This window comes from Postia placenta, assembly GCF_002117355.1.
Source record: "Postia placenta MAD-698-R-SB12 unplaced genomic scaffold POSPLAscaffold_5, whole genome shotgun sequence".
Taxonomy (NCBI): domain Eukaryota; kingdom Fungi; phylum Basidiomycota; class Agaricomycetes; order Polyporales; family Adustoporiaceae; genus Rhodonia; species Rhodonia placenta.
In genome coordinates this window covers 332,148-342,424 of record NW_020169836.1, presented here as the reverse complement: position 1 = coordinate 342,424, position 10,277 = coordinate 332,148, and the positions used below count along the sequence as shown (strand labels likewise).

The following is a 10,277-nucleotide window of genomic DNA, read 5'->3' as shown; positions in this document are numbered from 1 at the left end:
ATGTGTACGACGTATGAGTGCAAATACAGAACATGGCCATCATGGTGAGGACTGTGTTACTAGATTGTCGCTGGAGCATTTCCTCATCACATTCCAGATAAAGCACCACGAGTATAATCCACGTATCTATTGTGTAGGGGCAGAGCGTAAATGTACACACTGTCCATGATACAAACCTTGCATGCATTCGCTAAAGTACTAGGCTCATGCCCTCACAGATGGAATAGTTCCGAAGCCCGCCGTAGAACGAGTAACATCGTCAAAGATAACTGTCTGCAATGCTTTGTGAGTGCATTACAGGCCTTCGCCACAATTTTCATCAAACACCGTGGGAACTCTTCGTCACAGACATAACGCTCGTCTCTCCTTCCCTCTCCTTCCCTCTCCTTCCCTCTCCTTCCCTCACTCCTCCCTTCTCGCGCTCTCCCCTTCTCTCCCTCTTTGACACATTTCTCCTACCTCGCAAAAATGACTGCATCTGGATCGACTGATTTATTCATATTCCCCAGGTCATCAACGCACCGAGCACTCGTGGTCGCGGAGATCATGGTAAATATTTGCCTCTTTGTCCGAGAGGCAGACGTTAAATGGCTTGCGATACTCGCTCGGACATGTCGTGCGCTCCGCGCACCTGCTATTGAAATCCTATGAGGGCGCCTCAAAAACCTCATACCAATATTCAGGTTGTTGCCCTCCGACGCATGGACGTTCGATGTCGACACATGGACCTCAAGCCGTATCTATGTGCGTGCTCTGCTTCTGTCAGCCAATGAGTAATACTGACATAGCCCCTGTCCACCAGAAGCTGGAGCGTGACCTCGTTGCTGAGGACTTCAAAGTCATTGAAAGATATGCGCCGCTCGTGAAGATCATCGGCTTCAGGCGGGGCGGCAAAGGCAGTCCCCGCTACGAATCCGATGTCCTTCATACAGGACCTACGAAAATCATGACGCAATGTTCTCCTCAGCCTCTCCTATTCCCGGCTCTTCATACCTTGGACTGGCCACACACCCTATCTACTCGTTTTCAAGGCCCTCACGCTGGATACAAGGGCTTTTGGGCTTGTGCGGGTCTATACATCAGTCCTAAATTCAAGAAGATCGTCATAGACTTCTCCATCCTTCCTTCGCATGTCCCACAAAGTCTCAGAACTCTCCACTTTCGTGAGGAGGATTGGCGCAGAATGCCCGCAAATCACTGAGATGGATATCGATGTCACTACATGGGGAAATGACAGACCTCACCCTTCAACCATAGAATGGTCCTCCTCGCTGGCCTGCCGACTTGCACAGTTCCAGGTACTTCGTTGTGGCAACATTCCTCTGCACGGGACTGCACTGGCTCATTTAGGCTGTTCGTCCGCTCTGAAAGAACTATGCGTACTTCTGACTCGCGACACTGTCGACTCCTGGACATCAATGTCTCTCAAATCTAGAGGTCAAGCACGCTTCGTGACACTCCGAAAATTAGACATCCGGACACAAGACCTGACAGCGTTCAATGATCTAGCGAATGGCAAATTTATGTTTCCACAAGTGGAGACATTCAGCATTGACTGCTCCTCGTTCCCATCTGCATCTGAGGTCGATGCATTCATCAACGCTCTACAGGATCTGTTCTCGCCTTCGCGACTCCAGTGTCTATCTATGGAGACAAGTCCCTGGGAAGATCAATGGCGCAGCAACACTATCTCGTCTTGTGGTGGTACTCTGCGGCGCGACCACCTGCGCAAACTTCTTGCTTTCCGCAAAGTACAGACAATCATATTACAGGCACAGCTGGAGGTTGATCTCGACGACGACATAGCGGAGGAAATGTCAGCAGCGTGGCCACAGATAGAGACATTGAGCATCTCACCTCAATGCAAGCTTTGGAACAAAGACGAGATAACGGCGACCTTGCGTTCTTTGCAATCATTTACCACCAATTGTCCACGCCTGATTCATTTGGACATACCGTTTCGCGCAGACGGTGCCAATATCCACCTCCTGTCACCACGTACTCCACAGAATCGCGCTCTTGAACGTCTCGACCTGAAATGGGTACTCATCGACGAACATGTCTCCGAGGTCGCAACGCTGTTGGGAAAAATTCTTCCTAATCTTAAGATTGACATGAATATCTCCGGCAACTATGAGCAATTCAATCGGTGGCTTGCAGTCAAGAACGAGCTCAAGTCGACACTAAAAGGACCTACAGAAGACGAAGCGGATACTCCATCCGAAGCCTAGAGCTGGCTACGCTGAGCCATTGGACAAGGAATTGTTGGGTTTAGAGCGCTGATGGCAGGCGACCAGCGCCGCGCTGAACCAGAATTCCATTGACGCAAGTGTTGGCGGTATTCGTGGTGAAGTAATCGGTCGTCTGACGACGGCTATATTCAGCAGGCAAATCAGATCCATGGATGCGAACCCGCGCTCTTGAGCAGCCTCGCACAGTGGCCATCCGGACATAAGGATACATTCACACGTCGGAAATCATCTCCTCACTATGTCACAATCAGCCACATCGACCTTCCTCTCCTATTTGATCAGTCATTCAAGCTCGCCTGAACTTCTAGAGGAAAAGGACTGACAACGTCGTGAACTGCGCTCAGGACACGCGCCCCTTTCTCACCTAGGCAAAGCTGAGTCGGCGCTATGCTCTACATGCGACACTAGCAGAGAGGCAGTCCTACGCTATATTCTCGAGCACTCAACTGCGACGCGCCTTCCTCCATCGCACCTGCAAGCGCGATTGTTGCTTAGAGACCCCGAAGCCCTTTGTCGCCTTCTATACCTCAAGGGAGTCTCGCAATCTGGCGCTGTACCCTGCTCGGACATGTCCCGATCCCCAATGAAACCGGCTCTTTGGTCACCATGCCCGCTTGTTAAACGTGCTCATAAGCTCACCAAGGATCTCGCCTCCTCGGCCTGATGTCAATACCAAGCTCGCCCGTCCAGGACATTGCTATCACCAAAATCTCTGTACGGGTGCCCGGGAACTTCGCACTGCTGAGACCCCCGCAAAGGTCACTGTTGCTCACGTCCAGAAGAGCGCAAGTTTCTTAGCCCGTTCAGGCATATTCGGCAAACCGTTGAGCATCTCGTCATACTCGATCTCCGGGAAATGCTGGACGTCTACCATATTCATTGCGTAACAAGGATCACGATACATGAATAGATTGTGGGCCTCAGCTGCATCGATTGCTCATCTGGAGTTTCTGAGCACGCGGTGACGCATCTCACATAATTACTAGCCAACGTATGGCGGTAGAGGAAGGTCGAAGCGGCGTTCTGAGACATGGGTGATGAACAGAGAACGTGTCGCGAACTGAGGATTCGTGTGCAGCGTCTGAGTTGGGTTGGACCTACGGCCGACTGGCTGGTATGTAACGTTGATGTCCTCAAACGATTATAAGACTGGATAAACCAATGTTGATATGACTTGTTTGGACGAAGACCCGGGGTTTCAATGAGTCTCACCCAAGAGACGTCGCATGAGTGAGCCGCGTAACAGGTTATTTGACGAGATTCACAAAAGCCATGTGTCGACAAGAGAAGGAGAGAAGACGATGGCAAGTGCTGTGGCAAATACGGCTGGGACGGCCTTCCTACAGCGGTTGAGGAACCTGAAATGAGCGACTTAGGGCTCAGGTGCTTGGGCTTCCGCATCCGTGTCTCCATTGTGCCTTGTGGCCGACACCTGAACGAGCTCCACGACCCAACGTGTCCCCGACATCCTACCACCAGCCGCATGGGATTATATATATTGACTTCAATATCTGCTACGACACGATACTTGAACCTGCCTTGAAATGCTCCTCATAAATTGTGTGCTAGCACAAATGAATCAATATCAAATGATATTAATCTGGCCAAGTATGTCAGAGCATCCTCAGGGAACAGGGCTCATGAGCTTCCTAAAGCCATATTTACAATGCGATGAGATGCGCATAAGCGAAGGCGCGTGCGAGTGACGAGAGTGTCCAGCCGTCCAATCGGCCCAATGAGAACAAAGGCACATCGTGGCCTATTATGTCCACCTTGTTCGATCGTTAGGCAACGGTTCCAACCGCGTCTGCGATCAACGCCTCTCGCCATCAGCTTCGATGCTTACATTCTCTCTGAGGGTCCGGAACTCACATCGAAGAGCGGAAATGAACGATTGCACGTTGTACACTCCGGTGTCATTCAGGACTGGGTGTGAAGGTTTTCAGAACAAAGGACGGAGACTTCGCATGAGCGCCGAGGACGCACCGTAGTCTTCAATATAAATTGCATCCTGCCCGACTCCATCCCTCACTAACAACTCTCTCATCGCATCCCAACAAAGCCTGCGAGCTGTCGCTCCTGCTTAGGTGAGCTCTATCTCGACTAGCCCGCACCGAGCTCCGAGAGCTAACCACAAAGTTGACAGTATCACCAATTGTATCGCAACTTGTAGATCACGCTATGTCATCTCCATATTTCTACGCCCCGATGCCTGGCGACACAGCGACCAACTACTTATTGTTATCCAACGCGGAGACAGACAAAAGGATCTACCCGCACTTCGTCCTCGAGAACGTTGCGTATCGTCAGCAGGCAACCGGCAGTGCTTCATACAACGGTCATGGCCTTGCCAAGTCTATGGACAGCTTCGAGCCTGAGGTACGACAGAGATCTGTACACGAGGTGAGTTCATTGCATAAGCGTTGCCACTTAAAAACTGACGAGCACCTCCCAGGATCTCTCATCCAATGGCATTGCTCCTGTGGAGGCGGCGTGCGGATCACACTCTGTACAGACACCCCACAATATGCCAACGATAGAGATGTTTTCGTGGCCCGCCCACTCTCAGTCTTATGTAAAGACAAGCCCCACCATCAATGAGGGGGCTTGTACCACCTTGGGTCCTGATCCTTTCGCCCACATCGACCTATCCATCCTGGAGATGATAGCCTCGGGCTCTGGGATAAACGATTGCGATGAGGAACCCTCGCGCTTCACATCTACGGGTGTGTCAAGCGCACAGACCCCTGACCTACAGTATGTAGGGCAGGAAGTCTGCAACACTCAACACATCAACAGCATCAGCGAGGACGCCACAGAATCGGAGGGACACGTTGGGGTATCTCTCCTTGCCGAATCCACGGCCCCTGCTTACCGACTCGCGCAGCCACGCGCACCTGCGAGAGGAAGGAAGGCAAGGAAAACACCACGGCGGCCCCGAGCACCTGCCGTTAAGGCAACGCGGCCCCAAGCGACGTCGAAGGGGACGCTCCGATGCGAAATGTGCGATCGCGACAAAGACACAGGGTCGGAAGACTACGCACACCAAGCGTCCTTGAACCGGCACATACGGACATCACATCTCGACCGGTCACGATGGCAGTGCACCTTGTGTGACAAGTCAATGGTCAGGAGCGACGCACTGGGCCGGCATCTCAAAAGGCAGCACCACATGCCCGAGGCGGACGCGAAAGCGGTCGTCGCACATGTTGCTGCTAGCAAGTATCTCACCGACTGATCGCTCACTTTTCCCGGGTAGTCGTGCTCTCTCCCTCTCGCCTTGCCCTTCGCATATCCTGTCTTCATATTGACGTAGTACTCTCCTGGTCGTATTTGTGATTGCTTTGTATTTATGATTCGACGCCTATATAACTATGAGTGCATATGCGCTGTGATTTTGGATTTTTGGGTGAGATAATGTGAGTTGCATGCTTACCAACTACTCGTGTGCTCACAAACGACTATTGTCCGCTTATGACCAGTAATGATGAATCTTGATCAAGACACGATGCCGCATCGCATACGTGTGTGACAGGCCATCGTCATTCCTTGGATTGCTACTGGTAGGCGTGGCCCGATCGTCAAGAGGAAAGAGCTACATAGCATGGCATTGGTCCCAGTGATGACGGTGAAGAGTGGGATGAGTCACCGGCATTTGCCGTAATCTCAGACTGAGCTACATACACGGTACTAATACGCCGGGTTTTGATGCACAAACGGGTACTATAATTCCGCCAGCCCACTCGGTGCTACAGGATCCAAGTTATCAATCTATTGCGTCGTAAGGCCGGAGTCGTGGTTGTGGAGCGGCGAACGTACTAGTAGTTGTTTAGGGCTCCTGCTCTATTGGAAGTCTCGAGTAGGACTCGGTACCTTCTGAGCTGCTTCACCGCCTTCACAAAGCATTACACCTCCAGCAACTTGATTAATTAGATGATGCACGGAGATCGCGTCTTTGTATGTGTTGATATACGCTAAGTCGGATCGGCTGTCAGGACGCTGGTTGCGACGCGTCGTTCGACGCGATCACGTGACACGTGTCGACGCGTTGTTGAACGGTCACGCGTTACGCCCAAGTCGAAATACCAGACCCACTCTCTTTCATCTATCACTATTCAACGCCTGCATCTCCTAATTCTCCTAATTATTGCTACTTTAATCTTCCTATAGTCTCTTCGACATACAACATGGGTCCCGGCAGCGGGATCCGTAATAGAGCGCGCGGCAAGGGCAAGTCGGTTGCTCCGCTGGTCATTCAACTCCGTCGCCAGGCAGCCCATGGGGAATTGAGAATCGAGAGGCCGCGGGCTCAGAGGAAGGAGGCCGAGGATGAGCCACTGTATCCGTTCCTCGCACTGCGCGGGGCTGCGAAAGCGGCGGCTGCGGCCAGTGAGGCAGACGCTCTCCCTCCGCGGACACCTGCAGGGACACGGAGGTTGGAGGTCGAGGTCGTCCGGACACTGTCGACTATGAATGGGCGGCACAAGGCACTGCGGAGGAAGACGCGACACGAGATTGGAAGGCAAGAGGAGCACCAGTACGATGAACAGGCGTGGCGGAGGTGCGCCTGGGATGAGCAAGAGTCAGAGCAGACGGATGAACGCGAGGGAACGGGATCGGTGAGTCTGAGAGGGCCTTCTATGGTTCTTGCACACTGAAGAGCTCGACGACGGTAAAGGTGGTACCTGTGCAAGGATGCAGTGTCAAGGTCAAGCACTCTGCGTCTGGAGCTAGTCGCAGTCGGCGAGGATGGCGGAAGCTGCTCGGGCTGGTGGAGGGCGATATGAAGCGAGTGCCAAAGAGCTCTGTGACCAAGTTGAAGGGTGTTCGCGTGAAGCCCAAGTCTGCATCCAAGGCCATGCGGTCCGTCACAGCAGCAGAAGTCGAGCACCAGTCGATGGTTCCTCAGCACAACGAAGAGCGTGTCCCGGTGGACGTCGCCCCGGCCTTCCCTGCCGACGAGATTGAGCACCCCGTCGCACCGGTCGGTACATCACTTGAGCACTCCACCGCTGCTTCTGTGGTCGAGGTCGAACCTGTGCAAGCAGCGATGGCCGTAGAAGGGGAGCCGCACGAACGGGGCCTGCGATTGGAGGATTTTGCCTTTGACTTTGGCTCGTGTCCAGGGATGCCAGCTGAACTCGTCGCAGCTCTGAACATGCCTTCGCACGTCTTCACGGTGACAGAGGCGCAAGAGGTGCCTGCAACGGAAGGCCAGATTACAGAGGCTACAGTCATGGCCGTCGATGCGGAGATACTCTCACCAGAGCCGACTCGCGACACGTACGACACTTTCGTTGTGGATATGGATACTATCCACGCCGAGGCCTCGTCCAGCGCAGAGGAGGCGATGGAGGACGTGTACACCACTGACGACGTGCTGGTCGAGATGGCGTCTCCCGTTGTATGTTCTACAGACCCAGCTCCTGTTGACGAGGACAGCGATATGCTGCATGCAGAGGAAGAGGCTGTGGAGATGGAGATGGACGGCTTTGAGAGCGTGGCAGCTCCGCAGGCACTGCTTGCTCAGATCGAGATGGTATGTGACGCGAACGAGGTAAGGCGGTGACGCTTTTATGTGCAAGCAGGGTCTGACGACAGACTGTTTGCGTTCAAGTCTACTCAGATTGCGGCCAACCCATCTACCAATGCAGGGCCAGCTGGAGGCCCGGTCGCGTTGATCTCCGCAGCGATTGATATGGCGCAGCCTGAAGAAGACATCGAGATGGGGCACCAGGAGCAGCCTGTGATGGTGGAGGAAAACATCAAGATGGGTGTCCAGCTGGTGTCTGTGGACGCGGTCTTCGGTGCGGTCGCAGCAGCACTGATCGCAGCAGAAGATGGAGGCGGCAACATCGAGCAAGACATCGATGCAGTGCTAGACCACTTTGGGTTTGTGCAGGAGTGCACTGTCGCTCACCTCGACCAGGAGGACGCATCTGTGGGGGACATCACACTCGTTGGTGGCGCACTTGACGAAGACCACAACGCGACGTCTGATCAGGATTGGGACACGACGTTCGTGGAGGACGCTATTGCATCTTCGTCGCCGAAGACGGAGAAGCAGAGTAGGCTTCCTGCAATGCCACTCCCGGAGGTCGTGGTGTCTGGGTCGGATCTCGGCGAGCAGGTTGTCGTCGCTGGACTGGAGCACGTCTCCATCCCGCCCACCTCGTCCGCGCCTGTTATCAGCCTGCAGACCCTTTTGGATGTCATTGCTCCCCACCCCGAGCTGCCCGACCGTCTCCTCGAGGGCCCAGTTCAGACCGCTGGGCCGACGTTCGACATGCAATCGCTATACTCGACACTCCCTACGAACACCACTGAAGACGCAGAGAAGACGACGAACGCAGGTAATTCAGGACTGTTCAGTGCTTTTCAAGACGATTTCTCTGACGATGATTTCACTCCGAACATGGGTACGAGCGCAACCGGTTATGCTGTGTGATGTACGCCACTGACTATCGCATGCTTGATGGCAGGTTCATTCTCTAGAGCGACGAGAAGCGGCAAGGTGTATGGCGGCGGCATCAGCAAGGCCAAGAAGACTGTCGCCCAGCCGGCGCGCAAGTGCACGTCTAGTTTGTCGAGTGGGCTACTGGATAACGACGCGTTCAGGGCGGTGCGCAACAAGAGTGCGGCAGAGCAGAAGGCGCGGAAGGACACACGCAAGCGATACAAGAAGATATCGCGGAAGCTTGCACGACAGGACGCGGAGAGCGCGGAACCCAAGGGAGGCTGTGGACGATTCCGGCTATCAGCTGTGTACGTGTCGATATCGTGTGTTCACACTCTCGTGCTCACGCTGTGACGGACAGGAATCCAAAGACCGGACGGCGCGAGAAGATGACGCCGATCACCACGATCAAGGAGAGCACCGACGACGACCTCGACGTTGACGTGCTATGTCGCATGTCGTCGAGTCTGTCGTTGACGACGTCGCCCCATGGGCGCACCGGTACTCAAGAGGCGACGGATTGTGCGGACGACCTGCTGGGTGCGTTTGCATCGTTTGGGCTCTCGACGGACGCTCCCGTGGCATCGTCGACAGGCGGCTCGGCGCTAGACGATCTGTGCGACCTCTTCAATGCGCTGGTCTGAGACTGTTTTTGGCGTGAACTCCAGACACAATTTCTAGTGATCTACCTCAACATGAATCTACAATGCGTCAAGACTCGGATCCATCTACGCCTGTCTTGGTTTTCTCATTCTGGGCTCCGTTTCTCGTATTCTCGGCCTCAATCTTTCACAAGCGTCTTTTCTTGGCTCCCGCCATGGTCTTCTCTCTCGCCTGCACGAGTCTCGGATTCCTCTACTTTTATTTCCTCGAGCTTGGATCTTTCTATGGCTTGGAATCGTCTCGATAACTCATCCTGGGCTTCATCTCATATTCTCGACTCGGTCTCATGAACATCTCGGCATCGACATCGATTTGTCAGAATAGTCTTTTCTGGGTTTATGCCTTGGTCTTCTCGCGCACTGGCCGACCTTTTCTCACTACTGGATCGCTACACAACAATTTCGAAGACTACGAAACAACATGAGCTGGCGGCGACAAGAGGCGAATCGTATCTTAGGCTTAGTCTGACTCACTCTCTCTGGCTCACGAACATACACAAAACACAAAAAAAGAAGATAATGAAGAAACGCGACAAAAACAGAAGAAAAGACAAAATCCTGCAAATTGACTGTCTCGGTTTCTCGTCATCTCGTTTCGCTTCGTTTCTGGATTTGCCTCTATTGTCGTTGGATATGCACAAACTACCTTGGAGCGGCCGCATCCTCTGGCTCTAGTCACGATCTGGCTCACTCAAGCGTCGACATCGGCCTCGTCCGCTCGGTCGGTGCTGACATCGGTAGCGCCCGACTTCTTGGGTCGATCGAACATTCAAGTGTCGTTACGTCTGTTACTCGTCTCACACTGCTGGATCTCAAAGTCTATCCAGCTTGACGCGCACCACGCGTGTCCTCGCGAAGAACAGAAGTCACTGACCATCTTCCGTATTGGTCTAGGAACTGTCTCCG

General features: G+C 53.5%; 2 protein-coding genes across 2 annotated transcripts; both read left to right on the top strand.

Annotated features, from left to right (window-relative positions):
* POSPLADRAFT_1140363 (hypothetical protein) lies at positions 1 to 2,231 on the top strand (the record flags this gene model as incomplete). Its single annotated transcript, XM_024485161.1, has 5 exons — positions 1 to 44; positions 510 to 549; positions 684 to 744; positions 789 to 1,163; positions 1,351 to 2,231. The coding sequence occupies 5 exons, from the start codon at positions 1 to 3 to the stop codon at positions 2,229 to 2,231; spliced, it is 1,401 nt and encodes a 466-aa protein (XP_024340019.1).
* Positions 2,232 to 4,433: 2,202 nt separating this feature from the next.
* On the top strand, positions 4,434 to 9,353 carry POSPLADRAFT_1139930 (hypothetical protein; the record flags this gene model as incomplete). Its single annotated transcript, XM_024485101.1, has 9 exons — positions 4,434 to 4,655; positions 4,708 to 4,978; positions 5,018 to 5,460; positions 5,788 to 5,815; positions 6,423 to 6,871; positions 6,931 to 7,791; positions 7,870 to 8,605; positions 8,735 to 9,017; positions 9,071 to 9,353. 9 exons carry the CDS (start codon positions 4,434 to 4,436, stop codon positions 9,351 to 9,353), a joined length of 3,576 nt encoding a protein of 1,191 aa, XP_024340018.1.
* Between the last annotated feature and the right edge of the window lie 924 nt (positions 9,354 to 10,277).